Here is a 23874-nt window from a genome sequence, read left to right as displayed (position 1 = left end):
CTATCTTTTTATATAGGGTAGTCTATTTTGTCATTACTTGAGTTGATATGACGTGCGTTAATGGCCAGTCGTACGTTTACAGCGTGGGCATCATTTTGTGTGGGCAGCATACGGCATTGATCGTGCACGGACTGCAGTATTGCCACAACTGTCGGTTGTCAAAACAACAGTCTTTATCAGCACATACTGATCGACTCCTCGGCTAGGGCCGAAATTGTTCTTCTGGATTTACACTGAAGTCAAGAAGGTCAATCCGATCCCAGATCGAAGTGTCCAATATTTTTTCCATCACCGTATTTCAGCAATAGTCATTTATCCAGTGGTTAGGAGTGGATATCCATTTTGACCATCTCATTAGAGCAACAAAAAATAGCACCCATCATCGCCATTCTATGATTGTGTATATATATATATATACCTTATCATTTATAACTTGAACTTTACTGATTTGTGAGAATTTAACAATAAGATTATTTTACCACCATGGAATTATTCCAAATCAAAATAATGACAATTATTGCAGTTAAGATCCACTATTATAATAACAGTCAACAGAAAAGCTGCAGCTATTTGTCAAAATAACTATTCATTCATAAAATATAATTGAAACTATTGATTAAATAAAAAATTATTTCAAATTAAAAAATAGAAGTATTGTTTTATGTATCAAACCATGTGAATTTTAAATACTAATCAAAATACATTGATATATAACTGTCGTCACAGCAATATATAATGATCATGCAAGAGGTGCTATTTAGGCATCAGTTATTCAGATATATAACAGGCTCGTGTTGCTGGTAAAAGTTTTACCAGCTTGAAATGGCATTGTATAAGATAATGATGTCAAATCTTTGGGTATTAGTAAATTGTAGGCTTAGTTATATTTTTTTTAAAAAAAGGGGTAGGGTAGGCTTCTTTCATGGCCATGAAGTAACGATGAAAGAATGGTAATTCTATAGTTTTAGTACAATAGAAGGGCGACATAAACTTTCTCCCAAGCATGCTGGCTAAAAAATGCAACACAATAATAAAAGTAAATGATGGTGGATATATATAGACACCCACATACAAACGTGCTTACGGATGCATACATCTATACATATATATGTACATATATACATACATATATATATATATATATATGTATATTGCATACGCACATACATCCATACATATGCATGCACATAAATATATATGTTGTGTCAGTCCATACATATGCGTGTGTATGCCACAATGAATCATGGAATCCTAAAAATTATTTATTGCAATTTGTATGTCAACAAAAAAATCAACTTTGATACCAACTGTAGCCTCATTAATGTTGTTATAAACAAACCTATTTGTTCAACCATGATAAAATCAGTACATCATCATTAAGTGCCCAAAACAAAAGACCACATTTTAATATATAAACAAAGTATTGAATTCCAAGGACATATACAGTTACCAAGCACTCCCTGCTAAGCTCGCTAATAAGAGAATGTGATGAAAAGTTTGAAAGTGAGGATCAACATGGATGTTTCATTTTGATTGGGCCAATTGATTATTTATTTATCCATTTGTTTATTTACTTATATTTATTTATCTGTTTTCAAAAAAAGAATTGTCGAGGTATGAACCATAAGGGCTCTCCCCCTACTTTTTTCAGAGAAAGGAAACTGAATGCGATGTGCTGCATGACAGGGGACTGACTACCCCTTTCAAATTGAGCACTTAAAAGTTGACCCATTTAAAGATGTTAGGGACTATTTGGTTGCTTGCAATTACCAAATTGCAGTTGTACTTGGTTGCCATTGAATTGCAGATGCTCAAAGCAAGTGTTTGGATGTCTACAATTACAACTGCAAGTTGTGGTTCAACTGTAAAAACAGTCTCAAAACTTGTAAGTGGTACTGTAGGTAGAAATGATCGCAGTTCCAACGACAATGAATTTTGTAATTGATAGCTTTTTGGAAGGGATCTCCTCACTACTTCGACCATCCCCTTTACTTTCTCCTCACCCTTACAATATATTATAAAATAAAACATTTCAACTAATTGTCCTCAATAATGGCAATTCAATGATTTGACTCCGCTAAGATTTTTAAGGTTGACAGCCATATCAAGCAACAGTGAGCTCCCAAACCAAATATGTAGTTAGATGCGGCACCAAGAAATCATATTTACTCCAAGAATACATGCTTCAACATAACCTAATCAACATTAACCGAGGGACAACCTTTGGAACACATAATGCAAACCTATCATTTTCCCTTTCACGAGAGGGCAATAAGAGTTTTCATCATGGAACTCACGTCAACCGACATATGTGCTCGAACACCAGCATAAAGTTACATATAAATATCAATAGTTATCTCATTCTTTGATATTTTATGTTCAGCCACTATCTACAGACATGAGATGCAACAAAATAACAAAGGATATCTTCGCACTCCCTCTATCTCCCCCCAAACCCAGGGAGAGACATGAACGAGCTATGCACATGACAAACCTTTTTTTTCTATGGTTACCTAATGAATGATACATGTAATACTTATGAAAGTCCTTTTATTTATAATATCTTTACTAATTTTCTGTTTTTGAAGTAAAAATATATATAATTTATAAGGATTTAGATATTTTGACATCTCTCTCCTCAAATATATTTCCATACAAATAATCATATATTCTTTTTTTACTACATCTTGCATGAGATTTTAAGTAGAGATGCAGCATAGAGGGAGGTTCTCCCTTTTTGACCAAAAAGAGATGGTATGTTCGTAATTGAAATATTTAAGGATCTTTATGGTTGACTAGAAGATATGGCAAAGAGATACAGAGCGATCCTAATCTCTCTAAACAAAATAAGTAAGACTTATTTGAATGAATTCAATATTTTAAGAGTGAAAGACTTAACAGGAAGCCAGGGTTATAAACGAGACCCACATTTAAACAAACAACAAGCAATATTTATCAAACATTTTTTAAAACTCTTATTTGGATTCATTATCAGTTCAATTAAATTAATCCAAGAGGATATTTCGATTATTTACAAAAGAACAATCAAAAACTCTAGGATGACCAAAAACTCCAAATATTTGCTTTTGGAAGTACTATATCTGTATATATGTACATAGGCATTCATATCTAATTGTCTGAATAAAGTATACAAGATAATCCTTTGTACAGAAAAAGGATTATCTCTCATTCAATTATACATCTAAAGAGCCTAAATGGTAAAATCGAGCATCAAGTTGGGACATCACTCCATCATTGAGAGCAACTTGTATTTGTACAACAGTAATCATCAAATTTAAATTTTGAACCCGCACATTTCGCATGTCTTGTATACTGAAACAATATTTTTCCAAGCACAATTTCCCCATCTCCATTTGTCAAAAAAAAAAAAACAAAGCACTTCTGCTCCAAAAGTCAGAAATCCTTGCGTTGCCTTTTAGGTTGATAATAAAAATGAATACGAAGGCTGTGTTCAACATACAACTTGATGAGACCTTCGATTATATAGAACATTACCTATAATCAGTCAGTATAGTCGTTTCCTGCAGTCAACAGCTCCACAATAACATGGCATCTTAATAATTTTTCCATCTCGTCCAACTACACTATCCAAAGCATAGCCATAGTCATATGTGAGCTCCTGCACATGACATGGAACTTTTTTAAAAAAAAGGAAAGGACAACTTTTATTTGCAGTTTTAAACAATTCAGCAAGATGCTTTAAAATAAAGGAAGCATCAAATTTCTATATAATTTTGTCAGGAGTATATCTGACAGTGGTTGATATGAACATAAATCAAACATTACAAATAACGTTCCTTCGTAATTTTGAAGCAAATTCGACATTCAACTTTGACGCCCCAAAAGTTCTACTTGAAATATGCCATTCTATGTGGCAATTAAAATGCTTGTCATTGCTATCATTGTAAATATAATTCAAAAGTCACAGTTTGGTTTCAAAACTTAATAAGTCATGGTGATAATGAACGCATATATAAATATAGGGGCACAGGCACACTTACACATGAACAAATCATGAAACATATGCTACAGTTAGACATGCCAAGGGGTTTGGGTTGTCTCTTTCACGTGAAAGAATGATTTATCTTCTTTTGCGATGTCCACCACTTGATCGTGCCTCTCACATATCTCAAATCACTCCAAACATTTTCCATCCACCTGCACAGCTCTCAAAGTGCCCATTGCGCAATCCACCAGTTGACATCATGAAAGGTGAATCATTCTTTCGCACAAAAGATACAACCTGAAGATCTACCTATTCATGCAATACTTTGTAGGAATAAATAGTAAACATAGGTTAGTAGCCTTAGTTATGGTCAGTGATTAACTTTGTAATTGTAAAACTTATTTTTCTGATTATAGAGCACAATTTGTCAGACATATCAGCTTAAATTTCTCCACAATATTTTTGTTATTGCATCTCCATATCTTTATTTTTGTTAATTTTTCAAGTTTCGTACTCATCATTTCACTTCCTCTACATCCCCTTCGGGATAATTGAGGCAGGTGGGCTGATGGACAATAATAGCATTGAAAATATCATCTGAAATTAGAGCATGCCCCTTCTAACGAATAAGAAACGAAAAAAAAAGTAGCTAGAAAGGAACAATGAAATAGTTGGTCTATCCTTCTAAAGGTGTCTGTATGAAGAGCATGGCACATGCCCTAAAAGTAAGGTGCAATATATGTGTGGGCACGTACATATTTCCCTAAACAGCTGCGTGAATGTATGGATGTGCATATACACACGGAAAAGCACATGTAAATACACATTGACAAATATATTCAATGAACTAATGACATTAGACATATGTGACTACAGAAGTAACAAAAGAAACGTACATTTTAATGCAGACACATAGAAAGGCTTATAGTTTCAAATACCATCACTTACAGATCCGCACATGAATCACAACACACAACACACTTGAACCCCCCCAAGGAAGCATGGATATGGATAAGACATGATACAGGTATGCAGATTCAGCAAATCTTGAAAATTAAGATATGATACGTTAGAATAAAGCAATAAATAAATCTCTTTTTTCAACATATATGATTAAAAAACACCCAACAAGCATGATTAGTTCATAGTAGAACACAATATGACTCACACTCCACATAATGACATACGAGCATAGTTCATACAATGAGGCAGCAAACAGTTATAATTTAATGCAGCAAAAATTAATCGTTGCAATATGATTGGTGAGAAAAAACATAGCACAAACTATTGAATTTATAATCCCAAATCATTGAACTTGATCTAAATATTTTAAAACAAGTATAAATTAAATTTAACTAATTTAGATGTTTCCAAGATCAAACTAAAATATGATATCACACCATTGAAATATCAATTTTATTTTTGTTTGATACATGACCAAAAGACCTCAAAACTTCACAAATTTTGGTTTCTAGCTATTTTATATATCATAGATCATGATTAATGGTTTGGATTTTCATTTTGAGAGGTCCTTCATTGGTTTCCAATGGGAAGCATTTGGAGCAAAATACTCACTTGTCTCCAAATGCTTCCAAGAGGAAATCAATAAAGGATCTCTTAAAATGAAAATCAGCACCATTGGTTATGATCTAAAATGTACAAAATAATAAGAAACTGAAAATATTTACTATGGAGCTCTCTTGCCTATGCTTCTAGCCAACAAAAATTGAATGGTTGCAATGTAACTAGTAAGAAAAAACATAGCATAAATGATTAATTCAAAATTCCAAACTGTTGATATTGATCTAAATATTTTAAACAGATGCAAATTAAATATCAACTATTTTACACATTTCTATGATATAGATCAAACTACAACATGATATTACACCGTTGAAGTTATTGATTTTATTTTCATTCCATGCATGATAAAAAGACCTCAAAAATCCGTGATTTTTGGTTTCTGGCCATTTTACATATCTTAGATCATGATTAACATTTTTTATTTTCATTTTGGCAGACCCTTCATTGATTTGCACTAAAAAACAATTGGAGCTAAATGCTCTTAAAAGCATTCCAGTCTAACTCTCTCACAAAGCAATATATAAATTAGTAGGCAAGCTAGCAATATAATTTAAAAAATATACAGAAATGTAATAAGAGAATATGCAGAAAATACATAAATTAATAAGAACAGGGGAGGCAAAATTCAAGATTCCATAAAAATGTAATAAAATTTAAAAATTAAAAAAAGATCAACAAGCAAGTAATATAATCAAAATTCTGTTATTCAAAAAATCAAATGCAGAAATGTGAAACAAATCATCAAAGCTCTCTTGGCGGCATCCTACTGCTAGTGTTTAGTCGCGAGTGTCTTGCATTAGTGTCTACCAAGCCTCTACCTCCTCTCATCCACTCCCTCTCTTCCCTCTTCTCTCAAAATTAAGGCGTGGGAGAGAATGGGAGACCAACTCATAGATCAAAACCCGCTTGACCAGGGCCAAATAACCCACTATTAACACTAAAAGCATCTCGAAAGCATCCAAGAAGTATTTGGGGATATCCAATAAGTATCCGAGCCCAAATAAATAATAAAATAATTGAGACACTTATTTTTTTTATCAGACATGCATCAGGGCCCCTATCAAAGATATATCTGTATCTAAGCCTCACGTGCCCACCCCATCCCACCCACTAACTCACCAGTTCCTCGCTCTCCCCACCACTGATGCCAGCACCCTATCATCATTCACACCAGGACTTTTCTTTAGAGCCAGGGCTACAGGACAGAACAGAATGAGTCAGTCTTAGTCCTGCCAATTTGTCATCAGGCTAGGCCTGGGCTGGGAACAAATGGCCAAAAGCCATGCTCAAGACCAACGAATTCATCTTGATATTGATCTGGCCCGAGTAATGCATAGGTCTATTATTTAGCCATCTGGACATCGCCTGAATGTTATCTAAGCCAGCAATTGTTAAAGCTTTACTTGTATTTTGAGCATTCTCTAACACACTATGTATGAAAAGACCTGGAAGCCCTTTGACCCATTGATCATGGAGCTTTCTCTAAAATTGTGCTTCTCGATAACTATATCAAAGAATTCTTAGACTTCCCTTTTCCATGAAATTTTAACCCCATGGTTAGGGTTTCTTTGCCCTTTAGGGTCTCTTTAGATGATCAATGAGTTATCCAATGATAAGATATATCGTGCCAAAGAATTCAATTCAAGCAAAAGAAGCATACTGAGGAAGAAGTATCATGGATTGATACAGAATCCATTATCTCTAAATTTTGGGAATTAAAAAAAAAAACAACATTCGAACCAAAAGTCTTACTTATGATTATTAGGTTCAAGAGCATCAAATCCTCCCTGAAACCCTTTAAATCCTCTAGCCCCAGACCACTTTTGATGAAGTCTTGAACCATTGGAGATGTTATATCCAAATAAAATGATCCAGCATCCAAAAAGGCCCTTAAATTTTTCCTGAAACAGCATTACATACTTGGGGTCTAAATCCTTTCTTGAAGACTTGTTGAGTTACCACAAAGGAGTGACTCGACAAATATAATTAAGTACTTACCATTATGCCACTTAAGTCTAAATTAACCAAAGGTTGAAACTCTATAGTTTAAAAAATTTCAGGTTTCAGGCTTGGTAAAGGGAGAAGGCATAGAAAATACAAATGTATATAAAAACATACACATGCATCTACCGGTGTTAGGTATGGGCGCATGTAAAATAGTAAGGTTCATCTCGTCCCCAAATCTTAGGAAACATGGACTTGGCTAAAAATGATCCAAAAATTGGGTGCAGCCGTGCAGGTATGGGGACACACACGAGTATTGTCAAACAAGTCGGACCCAGCCATGCTGTCTCCTAATATGTATTTTATATCTGTAATGCACATAATTTGAAATTTATTTGTCTTTCTTTATTCCCAGTTGTTTCTTTAGCTACAAATTTATTTTCAGGACTAGTAATTTAAAATGTATCCAAAGAAGGACTGGAAATATTTTTTGGGCCAACAAGTACTGCTAGTTAAATGGCAAAACAGTTCAGGTATAGTTCTTAATTTTCCTATATAACAATTTATTACTTGGATCAAAACCACCCATCAAATGTTCCCATTGTTAAAAAGTCGTGCTGCCATCAAAAAAGAAGGACAAAGTAAAAGAGGAAAAGAAGGGAACATGTGCCTCGCATGGGTTGGCAGCCCAACTATACTGAGCTGTAATCGTTATCTCCACTTGACGCTGAAACCATTGAAGCCAGATCCACTCCACTGCCTCACATAAGCCCAGGTACGTGGTCTGCACCCCCTCCTCCCCCGCACCCCCCCCCCCCCCCCCCCCCCCCCCGCGCCGGTATTTCTCTCACTAATCTCTATGATATCTGCACTTATCTTTATGTTCCTCCATCTCTACCTCCCAGTCAGATCTCATGCCTCTCTCCACTGCTGATATATTTGTCATGTCTAAGTGTTTGGATAACAGGTCCAATACAAATCTGATACCAATATGCATGTCGTGTCATGTTCACATAGGGATGTCAGGGTTAGATGAAGAGCCTAGGTATCACAGCTTAAAAGATTCAATCAAGATCAACATTTAAGAATAACTTAAAATGAAAACACCATTTAATCAAACTTGAAATGAAAGCGCCATTTAAACAAGGTTTAAGGATTTAGTGTATAGACACCGATTCAAGTTTAGGTCCAGAGTCCGGATGGTACAGATTAAAAGATTCAATCAAGTTCAGCAATTAAGAACTATTCAAAATGAAAGGACCATTTAAGCAAGGTTCGAGGAATTAGGATATGGACATTGATTCGAGTTTCCACATATAGACCATATGCTTGGTGATTTTTAGCCAAATCATTGGACGAGACAATGATTTTAGCATGATTTACACTTTGATATCACTAATATTAGCATCTACTTCTTCGGCCCATGTAGGGCCTCACAAGGCAGCAAGGCTCGCAGGTCCAACATGCACAAAGTGGCCACATGAGACATGTCAAGCACAAACTGGGCCCACAACCCAATTAAGCCCAATGTATCCCTTATAAGGTCCGTGACGTGAACATGCACGCGTACATACATATAAGTGGCCCTTCTTCAATTGCTCATAACAGGAAGGCAGCATACACAAACCACTAGTTCTAATGGTACTTGAAGTGGCCTATATAAGACTCACTAAGCATAAAGTAGGATTGAATGTCAAGTAACACTTAAAGTGGACCCAACTAGGTGCATACAACATAAGCTGTGTGTACAAGCAAAATACTGTCCAAATAAGGCTCCTTAGGCCTTCATTAAATTAATTGAAATATATTCACCATCACATACCATGTTAGAACAAATTGGAGATTGTAAATCAATGAAAAGCATGTGTAAACACATTTATTAATCAATGCATGCAATTTAGGGAAAGCCCAATCGACTAGACTCATAGAAACCTTTTATAGATTAAAATGTTCCAAGTATATTATCATGTTCTCTTGTGCAGCAGATGACAGTAATATATCAAAAGCAACCAAGTTAACAACATAACACAGAATGTCAATAAGAAGTAGCATACATACAAAAGAAAGCACATGAAGATACAACCAGCTAAAGATTTAACTACAGATAATTTGAAATTCAGGCAGTGCCGTTACCTGCAAGGGAGGTATAGTGTCAGCAGCAAACAACATTATCTTGGCCATTTTGATGTCATGATGCGAGCTCAAAACACATTGTACAAAGAGATTTGGTTGGCAGCTATGATTGATGAACCTTGCAACATTGCCAATTGAGCCTGCATCAATACAATACTCTGGCACTTCTGACTTTTTATCATCAAAGTTGGTAAGAAAAGAGATATCCCCAGGCCGCCGCTGTCAAAACAAACAGCAAAAAACAAATTTAGAACAGTTTCCAACTGTAAACAAATACACCAGTTAAAAATGTATAGCTGAAATTTTTTTTGGGCGGAAAAATTAAGTTATGGAAGTGTATAACAATGAAGCAGTGAAAGTGAAGAGGCATTATTTCATCCTCTTGACAAGGCACAACATTTATGAAAACTCATTGCAGCCCTGTAAGAACCCCAAGAGTATGTTGGTAATTAAAGTAAATGCACACAATACGAAATCTATGTGAAGCATATAAGTGATAACAGGCCTTCCAGAAGTTATTGCAATTTAAACTAACATCAAACAACAATTCATATGCAAGACTGGTCATTGGGGAAATCTGATAACTAAGTCACACCATATATGGTATTGCTGCTAGATTTTGAAAGTTTGGTTTCATTTTCAAACATGTATGGTGAGTCGCCATTCAATAGTTTTAATAATTCCAATCAAGAAATAGTAAAAAAAATCCAATAAAAAAATTTGAAAGCAGCATAAAAAGAAAGAAGTAAAAATCAAGGGAAAAAAAAAAAAAAGAAACGCACCACTTTCAAAGTATAACATATTATTTGGGGCCTTTGAGTATATTGCTTTTGTGGTTTTCTATAAGTACAAGTGACAAAAATGCATGTACATTCCTATATATTACGGGTACAGGTAATCTGACTGATTTAAAATTTCAACAAGCCCCATACGCTGTACAACTTCTTGACAAAACAAAAGATGCAAAATATATAAAACATAAAAATGTTAGCTATTTAAAACTTTTAACAACTTAGTAATTCACAAGTACAAACTTAACCTGCACTCTGTTTATAAAAAGTCATGCAACAAAAAAAAACATACAACTAAGGGAGATCACAGAAGCTGTTTTTATCTGGAGAGAGAAATTAAAAATCAACTCAAAAAATAGAATTCTCTGGTGAGTGCAACAGATTGTTATGTCCTGACTTGAAACTACAATGTTGCACATTTGAACAAAATAATCGCTTTTGACACAACAAGATATGGAATGACAGTCCATGGCACATCAAAAATGAAATCTCACTCCATCAGAAAAAGTATAGGCACTTGGCCTAGCTGTTTTCTGAGTGTTGTTATGAAGAACAAACAAATACAAATATTGGCTAATTCAAATCTAGATTATCTCAAATGCTAAACCTCATCAGGCTAAAAGTACCAGAAGCATGTATTGAAGCACCACATTTTTTCCAAATTTATATGGCAAGGCATAACTAGAGCAAAAGGTATTAGTGAACAGTCAATAAATAAAAAAGCTCATTTAACCTATGTATACAAATGTGTGTAAATGTGTGTACATCTATCATTCTACCTACAGACATGCACCCACACATACCCACATTATATCCTCCCACATATACAAGAAAGCATCAGATGCTTTTTCCCTGCTCTCTGGAAGTGTTGGGCACTTCATGACACTTGGACACCACCAATGCTAGAGCTGCAAAGGGACTAGGTCACCCTGAAGATTTGATCTAACCCAACTCGTGTGAGATTATGGATCGAGCTGAATCTTAAGGTTGTAGTTAAAATTTTCCATTTTTTGAGGAAACCTTGATCTTACTGAACCTCAACCCATATGCAGATCAAGATGGTCAGGTAACTGCCAAATCTGACAATTACTGACCAAACCCACATATATTAATATTTATATAACCTGATGCTAAAAGCAAGTATGTAATTTACATGACATTTTTCCTCAGTGAGTAGTATTGAACTAACATGACTATAGTACACAATGGTCTCGTTGATTGCCTAATATCTATAGTTATAATAAATATACATTATTTTATGGTACCTAAAGGAGAATTATATAGAACCTAACTATTTTTGGTGTCTACAAGAGTCCTGACCCCAAAGATATGTCATATGTCAATCCCAAGAAACAAATTGGGCCCAATGCAAAAAGAATGGAGTTGGATCTAGACCAACACAACCCAAAGCATTTTCTACATCGGACAGCAGAAATAGAACAGCAACACAATATATAACAGGTTCAATCTGATGTAGATATCGGACCAAAACTTAATTATCAAGCTGTATTCTCTGCGAAGTAACTGAATATCATATGAAAAATATGTCAAAACAAAACTAGAGACATAGCTACAGATTGCTGACTGGCATTCATGCACAGACCTTGACTTTCTAGAGCATAAGGGAAACGTGAACATAGGTAAATGAAAGATCAAGCAATTTCCAGGCGTCAATCTCTACTTGGATGAGTTATATGTATTACTCTCATAAAAAAACAACTATTCTGGAACAGAAGGGGGGAAAGGCCATTTCTATGATAAGCTCCTCTCTTCCATTCCATATTATTCTCATAAAAAACTACTCTGGAACAAAAGGAGGGTAAAAGTCATTGCTATGATAAGTACCTCTCTTCCGTCAAGGCCTTGCATTGTTTGTAGGCAATCTATATCAAAAATATAGTTGTTTTCAGAGACATTTTCAACATCATCAGTCTTCCTAAGAATTCCAGTATATTCACAAACTGGAGCACCAGAAGGAATGGTGTCCCACGACCTAACAGCCCAACCTTTATTCAATGTGCGGAATACCTGTAGTAACATGTAGCAACAGAAAGATAATGAAGGACAGACCACTTAGAACAAAAACAAGTGGCATAAGCAAGAAAAATTATTGGGAACCAATAAGCAGGTAATTACAACCTCTAGGCGGTATTTTAAACCCTGCTGGGATGTTCTGTTTACACAGTCAATACTGCATCCACAATTAGGACCGCACTCAAACACAACAGCTTTAGCTTCAACCAATCTAAAGAAGCAATACAGGAGATTTTAGTTCTGAGAAAAAGATGTAACTGAACCTGCATTCTAATAATAAACAATGAATTTTTAAGAAATCATGGAACAATAGTATCACTTGAGGCCAAAGAGAAGGGTAAATGCCAAATACAACAATAAACCTGTAAAAACTGATCGAGAAATATTAAAAGATACTACTTGGATACAATATCACAACTAGGGTTAACCCCAGCTACTAATTAGTCCATGTAGCATGTGATAAACGCTGATTAGAGCTCTTAAAATCGTAAATAATTAAACAATGATATCAGCAATACAAAGAAATTAGAATTTTAGACTTCATGAACCGATGACGGGCACTGTGAATGCCATACCGCCATGAACCACCTGGTTTGATGCGTATTTGGTTCGAAAAATGACCCAAACCACTCCGAATCAGACGGTTCGAAGCAGAACCATTGCAAACCACACAGTTAACACTGGTACAGGCCGGTTTGGTTGAGAGAAGTCTGAGAAGGCCTCCATTGCCTTCTCAACACCTCTTTTCTCATTTTTTTTAAATCTTGAAAAATTGCAAAAAAAGAGGCGATGTCGACGATTTCAAGCCAGATGCATGCCAAGAACAGTAATGTGCCTCTCTCCCACTTCATTTCTTCTTTTTTTCCGTTTAGATACCGAAAATTAGTAAGAAAAAGCAAAAATAGGTCATACAAAATTTTTTGATTTTAGCATGATTTCTTGATATGTTGCAGATCTAGGGATGATCTACATGACGGCACTAAAATCTTGAATTTTCGTTAAATATGTAATTTTTAAATTAAAAACATATCAGATTTAAAAATAAAACAATAATCAAAAATTATGTAAAATCAGAAGCATGTTTAGAGATATGCAAACTACTCTCGACCAAAATTTGGTGCCAATTAATTCATGTTTGGGCATAATCATGTGCATAATGATATAGGCCTAAATTTGAACAAAATCAAAAAATTAGTAGCCTTCCATGCATACCCATAAGCTAAGAAAAATATATGTAGCATCCATGATAGGATGCTACACAGATCTAAGCTCAAATTAATTTTCTAAATTTTTTATATTTAAAAAATTAACTTTTAATTTAAAAATAATAAAAATATATAATTAATAACAAAAAAATTAGTACTATGTATATATAATTCTGAAGTGTTTTCTAAAGAAGAAAACATATTTTTTCATCACAACAAAATTTCACTATTTTTTAAATAATTAATAAAATGACAATAACCCGAGATAACAATAAATGTAGCATCCCAATTATGGCTCCGCATATTTCTAAATTAAAATAAATTTTCTAGATATTTTCTAGTTAAATATTGATTTAATGTAAAAAAATAATTAATATTACTTAGTTAAGTGTACAAATTTAGAAAAAAATTAAAAATTAATTGCATATATACCAATTGACGTAAAAATATTTGACCGATAAACTTGCAGCAATGGGTCCATCCTGGAAGGACCCCAAATGTGACATTGGTTGAAAGTATGGGCAAATGCTCTCAGGTCAGCACCACTAAAGATGCAGGAAGTGCAATATTGAGTTCAAGAGAGGTAGGATAATCAGACTGAAACAACATCTGACCATAGTTGAGATTTTGAAATTAGCAGTGGTAGTTTTCCACGAATTATATTGCACTTGATAGCCTCCTTAAAAAGAAAGCAAGCTTGCATCAAATATTTATCAAAACTGAGTGGGAAGAGAGTAGATATGCAAGGGCTAGCACTAAAGGAAGCCACGTGGTGTGGGCTTGGTGACAAGCCAGCAGTTTTGGCAATAGGCTGAGAGGATCCTGAGAGCCATCAAGCCATTATATGGAGTGCTTTAGGCCATTAACAGTGAGAAAAGTTGACATGAAATGAAATTTTGAAACCAACAATGACACGGTTTGCCACAAATTACATTGCACTTGATAGCTTCCTTGAGAAGAAATCAAGTTTGTATCAAATATTTGTAAGTGCTGAGTGGAAAGAGAGTAGATATGCATGGGCCGGCACTAAAGAAAGCCACGTGGTGGGCTTGGTAACAAGCCAACAGTTCTGGCAATAGGCTAAGAGGATCATAAGAGCCCTCAAGCCATTATATGGAATACTTCGGGCCATAAACAGTAAAAGATATCCCCAGATGGGCTTTCTATACCATATGATGATGGTGGTGAAGGATCAGATCAAGCAAGCAAATCCGAAGTATGCTCAAAAATGCGTTGAAATCATTGAGCAGAGATAGGGACTACAAGATATGTAGGAAATTGCACCTAGCAAGTAAGAATGTATATGAAATACTTATTAACTCCTCTTATAGTTGTAAATGTTTTACTTAAACAATTGCAAACTATATCGGCAACTTACTACCTAACCTGAATTTTTAGTACAGCAACCTTGGAATCGATATGGATGAGAAACTTCTGAATGCCTTGTGCAATGTAATCTACAAGATGGAGTATGATCCAAAAATCGCAGCCCAATGTCTTCAAGAGGTAAGTTAAGTGGCATACAGGCAATCAATTCGTGTCTTCAATCATTAACATATTATAATATCGCTTTTCTATATATGAAAGGAGGGCTACAATAGCTTTGGCTATGGACCAATTGTCGCAAGAAAAAAACTATGAATCCAGGTATATTAGATATCAACTATGACTATTAATTGATGTTCCATAATAACTACTATTTATTATGTAATTTTTTCCAATGCTTTTGCAACTAAGTGGTAATTTCATTTTGGAGAGTTAGCATGAAACCTTAGGCAGCTAACAATCTGGATCCTTTCACAGATGGTCTTCTTTGATGGCTACGAATGCAACTAATCTACGAAACAACTAGTCTATCTTCGCCCTTATCCACAACAGAGGAACAATCTCACGCAGAAGCATCTCAACGATCTTGTATATGTCAACTACAATCTGCAGTTGAAGTTGAAGTGCATTAAAGAGGAAGTAGAACTGAAGCACAATGATCTGCTCCAAAATGACTTCGTGCAGGATGAAGAGGATCCCATGGTTGATCGGCTTGAGGGCCAGCAACAACAATCAGAGCTCGACGAGCCAAGATCACCTCCACAATCGGCGAGTTTTATAACCATGGAGGCTAGGATCGATGCAGAGTAATGGAAAGAATGTAACATTCCACACTCAAATCCAACCGATCAACCAAGGGGTCAGTGGGGAGCCGATTATCACAAAGCTTCATATCTGGGACATCTAAAGCTTTGATCAAGTTGCTCGGACGAGACCACCACGCTATCTGATCCACTCAGTCAAGAAGGCATCGTCCATCCTCCAGCAGAGCCAGAGAGGGGCATGAAGGAAAAAAAAGTAGTTGCTCAGCCTACCTTGAAAGGAAAAGAAAAGAAGGCAGTTGCAACCACATTATAGAGAGTGGGGACAGTTCACTCAGACTCAAAACAAGCAGGGCAACAATGATAATTTCGATGATCATGCATATGATGGCCAAGGAAGGAATGGATATGAAACTACCATTTATGAAGCATAGCCCCAGGGTAGTCTTTGATTCACTGGAGAGTCCCAGTTCACTCATGCCATGCAAGATAGGGACCACAATCATAATATAAAACCTGCATGGATGCCATTGCATACAGTAGATGGGCACCTTGAGATCTTCTACGATACAATGCCACTACAGATGAGATCGCACACAGTGTAAGGTCCATGGATGTATCAGGTTGCAAACCATACTACATCGGATCCTATTATCCACAAACAGGTTACAACCCATACGGATATAGTGTGTCTGAGGTGTCGTCTTGCAGTGGCAGCCATCCTATGCAACTTAGAGCACTTTATGGGTTGGATTTTACTACCAGCATATTCAAATGGGTTGCCCTACAGCCTCAATATCTAATGGATGACTTCTCATAGGAACAAAGCCAGAGCTAGAGTGCCGAGACCAGTTATGACCCAGAATACGTACCGTTATAGAATAAACTTACAGGAGTTATAATGCCATGTGATTGGAGAATAGGTACGATATGCCTCATGGATATGAAAATGATCCCAACATCTATGAAAGATATTAACACACCACCAGATTTTAGATGTCGGCATGTATATTGTACCTAAAATGCATTAAATTAACTGGATGTTTCTTATCACTAGTTTTCTTTATATATATATTGATTGGTCTACTTTAATTGTATTTCACGATAAAATTATGATCAACTTAGGATCAAGAAGCTTCAAATACACAAATCGCATAAAAAAATCAAAAAAAAAAATTGCACATTCTTTAATATTTCTTCAAGAAAGGGGTTTCTAAGTTCCTTTCTTTTTTCAGCAAGGCACGGCATGGCATATGTCGGTATGGTTTGTGCCATGTGAACTAGCAGCCAGCATGCTCCTTTCAACAATACTTAAAACCTCAGGTTCATGTTATATCTGAATTTTATGACAAATCCTAATTAATAAAGTAATTGAAAGTAAAACCTAACAAATCCTAATTAACAAAGTAATTGAAAGTAAAACCTAGAACCAAATGGCTTTATTGACCATGTATACAAATACAAAATACATTTATATATATACAATAGATATATACAATACAATATAAACATATAAATAAGATGCTAGATCAATGTCACAAATTTGTCATGTGAGTCCATTGTAAGAAATAGATGCTAGCAGTTCAAGAATTAAAAGAATATGATGATGACAGTACGCACCTGCCACCATCCTTGTGCACATATGGGAAATCCGAGCCATTTAGACTAGCACAAGCACAAGTTCTTGGATCTATACAATATCGTTTGCATTTACACCCAACAGCATTTGCAGGGATCTTCAAATTACCGGCAACTTGTAATGATTTCTGGTATGTAAAACCTAGATATGATTGAGAAACCAAAAGAGGTGAATGTATTAGCCATTAACATGGTAAAGGGCAGCCCAGTGCACAATGCTCTCGTCGTTGCAGGGTCTGGGAAGAATCAGATGTATGCAGCCTTTCCCCCACATGCGAAGAGGATGTTTCTTTGTTTTGAAACTGTGACTCTGCGATACCTAGGTCACAATGGAGCAACCTAATCGTTGCACCAAGACTCGCCCTCATTTACGATTAACATGGTACAATCATAAGAACTATCAGGCAGAATGTTGTGTGTGCACGAATCTTAGCAGTAATGTGATAGCAGTAAACACAACCATCAGAGGCAACAATCTACTTAATAAAAAGACAAGGCTTGCACAGGTTGCCAGGTCAACAAACAAGAAAATCATCAATATTTTCACAAAAATTGTTCTGACACCATTGACCCAGACCAACCAGTTTGGGGCTCCAGGTCATGGGTCTTTGATTCAACAGCAAGCTGACCATAGTTGAACCAGTTGGCTAACTTTTGTCTCAAATAATACAAGTTCTTGTTCATATTTTGTGATGAAGCTCTCTCCAGGGCACCACATCCATGCACATGGATCATCTCTCTCTAGACCGTTCTAAGCCTCACTCTTTCCCCTTCATTCCCTCACTCTCTCATTTGCTCCAACTCTAGCATGACAAGCAAAACCTCAGCCCATGCTATTTGCACTGATAAGGACTGAGGCAAGACGAAAAGGACAAGTAACCCATTCAAAAGGCCCAACTTAAAATCTCAACTAAATCCAAAAGAGCGATGAGATAATTCAATCATGCATTTTTGCAAGTATGCTATTTCCTTTTTCAGCACCTGCATATTTTGTGTGCAATTTTATGGAATAGCAATGCCAATAACTCTGATTTAAATGTTCACATGCCCAGCATGTAACAGCTAAAAGAAATCAATCTTCTGATGCATCGTATACTACTGATGCAGTGTTATATTTGGTGTCAGTTGGCCATATGGATCAAGATAAAATCCATCAAAGCCTGCTGCTGCAAGTCCAGCAGGTACGATTGAGAAAATACAATTTGGTTACATCTAAACAATGAGTCACATGAACTAGCTGCTACATATTATACCCTAACTACTAAAATTTCAGATTCAACAGAAATGATCATAGTAAAATCTGCAGAAGGTAGGAGCATTACTCAATAACTGCCAATAAACAGCCCACAAAGTAGAAATTTCACACCCTTCCAATCTGCACAGCACCATAGCCACAACATCTCAGGCACATAGACTCCTCCATGAGCATTAGAGAACATAAGAGAGAGAGAGAGAGAAGAGTAGTGATTCCTAGACTCTAGCCACCGATCAAGTATGATTTCCTACCTCATATTATATGCTGCCATATATTCTAGTCTGCCTTAGCTACTCTATTCTGCCACCCATGGCATCAATTGTCTCTAGACTTCCTCAAGAGCCTAGCCCTCAATGAGTTCCTCCACGCCATCAGCTTCCCAAAGTAATCTCAAGAACTCCTCGAGTGGGTTCATTAACATTAATGCAATATAGTGGCAGGTTGGGTCTTAATAAAGATTGTTACCTGTCTTCTGATGAAACTGCCATTGATAGGTTTATACTCATCATAAATAGGGGGAGATTTCAAGATGTTCAATAAAGAGAAATTTTAATGATCATGGGGTGCACTTAGGGGAGGAAGGAGGAAGCAAGATGCAATGGGAGAACAGGGCTTGTGTTGTAGCCCCAAATAATTGGTCATTGAACAACAATTAACAAATGCATAGAGAGCAGGGGGGAGGGGGCAGGAGGACAGGAACTAGCATGTGCTGTAGACTTGTCATTTCCCACTGACCAGTGATTGCCCAATACATAAAGAACAATTCTAAAATGATTTTTTGAGAGTAACCAATCTAGGGAAAGTCAAAGGATCTCTCACGACCTCTCAACCAGATAACAATATTCATGAAACATCCATCCACCCCTGCAGATTTTTTTTTATTTTCTGCATTGGTAACATTCATAACCAAATAACTACTGTGTGATCTGTTGTAATTTCAAATGCATGCATGTCCGGCTATGAAATTTCCAGTTTCAATGAACTGAATAAACCTTCATGATATTGAATGCGAAGTCTGTGAGTTGTTTTCATTTCAAGCCCATGCAACCAGGAACCCTTGAATTAACCTTAACTAGGTGTGCATACAATTGTTTCCAAGTGAGGTTATTCAAACATGATCAAGGTAATAGGATCTAGATTTCTAGACCTTACCAAGATTCATTGTCTCTCCCAGGGTCTGCGGTACCATCGGTACCGGTGTACCGGTGAAGACCGGTTCTGGTACGGTACCGGTTACCGAACCGGTCGAGATAGGAAAAAAAATACCTCGGACGGGCGGACACGCGCGCATGTCTATGTTACCACAGAGTGGCATTAAATGCCACTGTGCGGGAATTAAAGCCCACGCGGGGCAGCCCGCATGGGCTCGCTGCCCCGTGCAGGGAACCGTGTGCGGGCGCGGTTCCCTGCGTAGGGAATGCGAGCGGGCTCGCAGTTCCCCACTCGCTCCCGCGCGCGGGGTTTTTTTTCCCTTTATTTTTTTCCTCCTCTTCTTCTTCCCGAACCCTCCTTCCCCTCTCTCCTCCACTCTTCTCCTCTCTTTTCCGGTTCCTCCGATTCTCCCGCAAGCAAGGAAGGACGAGAGGTCCCGCCCGCGAGCAAGAAAGAGAGGTCCTCCTTCTCCTGGTACTTGCCTTCTCTTCTTCTTCTATTACTCTTTCTTTTCTTCTTCCTCTTCTTCCTCTTCCTCTTCTCTTCTTTTTTTCTCTTCTTCCTCCTCTTCTTCCCAGCTTCTACCAGTGCCAGTCGCACCGGTTTCAGTTCGGTACCCGTTTTCATAGTCAAACCGTACCGGTAGCTGTCAGCACCGGTTCGATACAGCCTGAACCGACCGGTTCTGGTCGGTTCGGTAGACCATGGTCCCTCCCATCTTTATAGTGTTCAATTTGGCAAAACAATGATTTTATCATCATAAGAAGGCATGAGCGGGCAGTTTCAATTTCCTCCATATGTTATCTTTATTTCCTTCTCATTTATCTCTCATCTCTGTTTATTTTCCATCTTTCTTCTCCTCTCGAGACTAGAACCTTGGTAAAGTGGTATCATCCCTCTAGTCACTTCCATTATTTTTTCTATCTTTCTAATTAATTTCACCATCCAACTTTGTATCCTCCACCACCGTTCTTATAGCAGGATCTAAGCATACTTCAATATCTAGCTCCGTAGTTCACTCAGTTAATTTCTTGTTGTTAGCATGTGTAATTTTAGGACATCACACTTAGTGCTGATTGTTAGACAAAGATACCGGTAGTGTGGATAATAAATCCTAGGATTAATTACTTTCATGGAAAATCGGTGGTGTATATGTTTTCAATTACTTGTCTTTCATGATATGAACACTAGATATCAAGCATGTGCTTTTTACTAGCTTATTTGTTTATGTGTTCACCAAAATAGACCAAATGCTATTCAACTATTGTCATGACTAGTACTACTAATGAGTGAAGAAAATGCAAGAAGCCGCCATATTAGAATCATCCTCAACCAATGTAGTAATCATGAATCCTACATAATGACTTCAAGTAAGAGCCCAAACTAATAATACAACTTGCCTGTAGGAGCAACTGGTGGATCGTCCACAATATTTGTCGCCGGAATAGGAAACGTTTCTTGCCCCCCACTAATATCTGGACAGACCAACCTACCCATAGAAAAAATTTATATTGGTCCACAATTGAACAAGCGAACATGACAAGAAAGAAAGCCTAGAAAAAGCTAAACTATTGTACAAAAGTTACATGGTTCTCCAAACCATGATGAATTCAAATTTCATATAAGCCCTACAGCAAGGGGGGGAAAAGAGGCAGATTAATCAGCTTCCCGAGCCAAGTAATCAACAAAGAAACATAGTAACATAAAAATATGTATTAAACTAGTCAAAACCAAATCTAAGCATACTTTGATTTAAAAAACCATTCCTAGTAATGTCCTATATGAAAAGCATACTGCTTTGAAATGTATTAGATGGAAAGATTTTTTTCTAAAATGCCACATAAAGAAACTTATTTTATCATTCTAACGGCAGGTTTGGTTCTGTCAAAGAAAAATCCTTACATCTTTCAAAACAGAACAACACTGCAGGAGAAAAAATGTGTTCAGCAGCACTTGTTAAGTACATCCCAAAAAATAAATAAAAAAATGCACAGCTTCTACAAGTAGCTAGAATAACAAGCCTTTAGATTATTTTTACTTCAAGCTCCTATTTTGATTAGCTGAAATGGTGATCTTATTTAAGAGCAGAAACACGGATGTGCGAATGAACAAGGTCCGAGCTCTGTATCTAGACCCAAGTACCAACCAAGTTAACAACTCAGTTGTACTAAAGGATTAAGGAACCCCTCAGTTTGGTACGTACATCTAGGTTCATACCAAACCAAGGTTTCTTGGTATAGGGGAGGTTAGTATGGGTAGTAACTAGCCTAACCATGCCTGAACCACTCAACTTACTTGGATCAAGAGGTCCACGTGCAAATCAAGGTCAATATGCCACGAACCAGCCCTGAACCACTTCCGAACTGGGGATACATTTACCTTGTTATTTACTCATTCCTCAACATTTGAAGATGGAAATGAGAGAAAAAAAATGTAATTGTTAGTACATTGATCTTCAATACTTTGAAACGGACTTAAATCCATTGAGATACTCTATTAGTTACACACCGTTTTGAAATTAAAAGCAACTCAAAGACCATATTTGTTACTTGAATAATATAATAGTAAGAAAAATAGGTTTTACTCAAAATTTAAAATAGCTAGAAATAAAAAAAAATGACAAGCAGTTATATAGATTATAGAGTGAACGTTTAAACATGCAACTAGAGAAAGAAGTGGCAGGGAGGGTGGGAGGATGGGGAAGAGAGAGAGGGAGAGGGAGAGAAAGGAATAGAGTGGGGGTAGAGAGAGAACAAGAGAACTTAGGGGCAGAATTCAACATCATAGAGGTAGTTGAAGTCACAAATTGAGAGAAATGAGGAGGAGGGAGGGGGGAGAGAGAGAGAGACACCTGAGGGAAGAATTGAACATCATAGAGAATAAGACTTCTAAAAAAATGAAACAAATTAATAAGGTTTTTAGCATAAGCACACAAATAGATAAAAATCCATCAACAAGTAATGTGTTGAAACTTATTTCATTCAATCATTAACTATAATTTCAGAATAAAAGGATTTATTGAAACTTGGAAATAAGAAAGACACTCCAATCATTAACTACAGCAGTACAAGTAAGATCTCCTATGGTTAGTTAAAAGCAAAACATGCGTAGTAGCAGTATGTATATTTTTGTTTGTCAAGAAGCAAAAACTTATTTGAGGGTGCCAAATATAGCAGTTGGGAAACTCATTGGGGTTTGATACTAAGGACCTAGGTTCAAGACCCACTTCGATCTTTAATTGGTTTTGGCCTATCCTACTTCTCAATAAAAAAGAAGCAAATAAATTTATTATCAGATACTGTTGTTCTAAAACCTCGTCAATCTTGGCAATTTAAAAAGTAAAGTGATATCAGAAAATTGAGACCCCACTAATTAATGTATATTGAATCTTTATAATAGAACAGCTGGAAGAATTTTAAAATGGATAAAGTATGCTATCTTTAATAGTTGCATCAAGACAAATAAAGTATGTTTTACATTTGATTATTGTGAATTACCCCTTTCTTTCTTTGTTTGCTGGTCAAATGATTAGTGCTACCTCCAGACTTCTTTATTGAACATTGATCCACCAGTCAATAAGCATCGTCTATACAAGATCTATTATTTTTAGTATCCTAAATGTTTTTTAATACTAATATTAGTGTCATATGCTTTACATGTATTTTAGAATCCAAGTTGTCAGTTATGTAAAACACACACAAAAAACCATGATACTCTCGTCAAAACAATCACGGCAATATGTGTTGTACCTGCCCTTGATTTGTACGAGTTCAATCCTCAATATTTTGATCCTTGGTTTCACACAACATTACTAAAACAAATAACCTTTGATTGAAATTGCATTAAATTATTAGTCAAACCCATAATTTAAATCCCAAACCAAAATTAAGTTCAACCCTTCGTGTAATCTGAACTATGACTTCATGTGTCAATCCAGAGAACAGCTAATCAACTCGAAGGCTAGAAATGCAATTTCAGTTTCAAGTGAGCATGAGTTAAACTGATTTGTTGACCTCAATAGATCCTTTTGAGGTTTGCAGTTTCACCTGATGCCGCATGGGTGTGGATACGAGAATCGAGTTTG

The 23874-nt window shown here is 36.3% G+C and overlaps 1 protein-coding gene across 2 annotated transcripts in view; it reads right to left on the bottom strand.

Moving 5' to 3' along the window:
- Positions 1-3062: 3062 nt before the first annotated feature.
- Positions 3063-23874, bottom strand: part of LOC103723084 (histone-lysine N-methyltransferase, H3 lysine-9 specific SUVH4-like) — a 49955-nt gene continuing 29143 nt past the window's right edge. For both annotated transcript variants that reach the window (XM_088708481.2, XM_088708482.2), the window contains 6 exons: positions 21191-21279; positions 17366-17525; positions 12559-12664; positions 12265-12447; positions 9629-9847; positions 3063-3640 (listed from right to left, as the gene is read on the bottom strand). In XM_088708481.2, coding sequence (XP_088564607.2) covers positions 3527-3640; positions 9629-9847; positions 12265-12447; positions 12559-12664; positions 17366-17525; positions 21191-21279 — 871 coding nt within the window. In that variant the 3' untranslated portion in view covers positions 3063-3526. The remainder of the gene's footprint in view (positions 3641-9628; positions 9848-12264; positions 12448-12558; positions 12665-17365; positions 17526-21190; positions 21280-23874) is intronic.

Source organism: Phoenix dactylifera, chromosome 12 (genome assembly GCF_051530095.1).
Source record: "Phoenix dactylifera cultivar Ajwa chromosome 12, Ajwa_hap1_PhDact_Kaust_v1.1, whole genome shotgun sequence".
NCBI lineage: Eukaryota > Viridiplantae > Streptophyta > Magnoliopsida > Arecales > Arecaceae > Phoenix > Phoenix dactylifera.
Note: the sequence above shows the minus strand (reverse complement) of the source record. Positions and strands in the feature narration are given on the sequence as shown.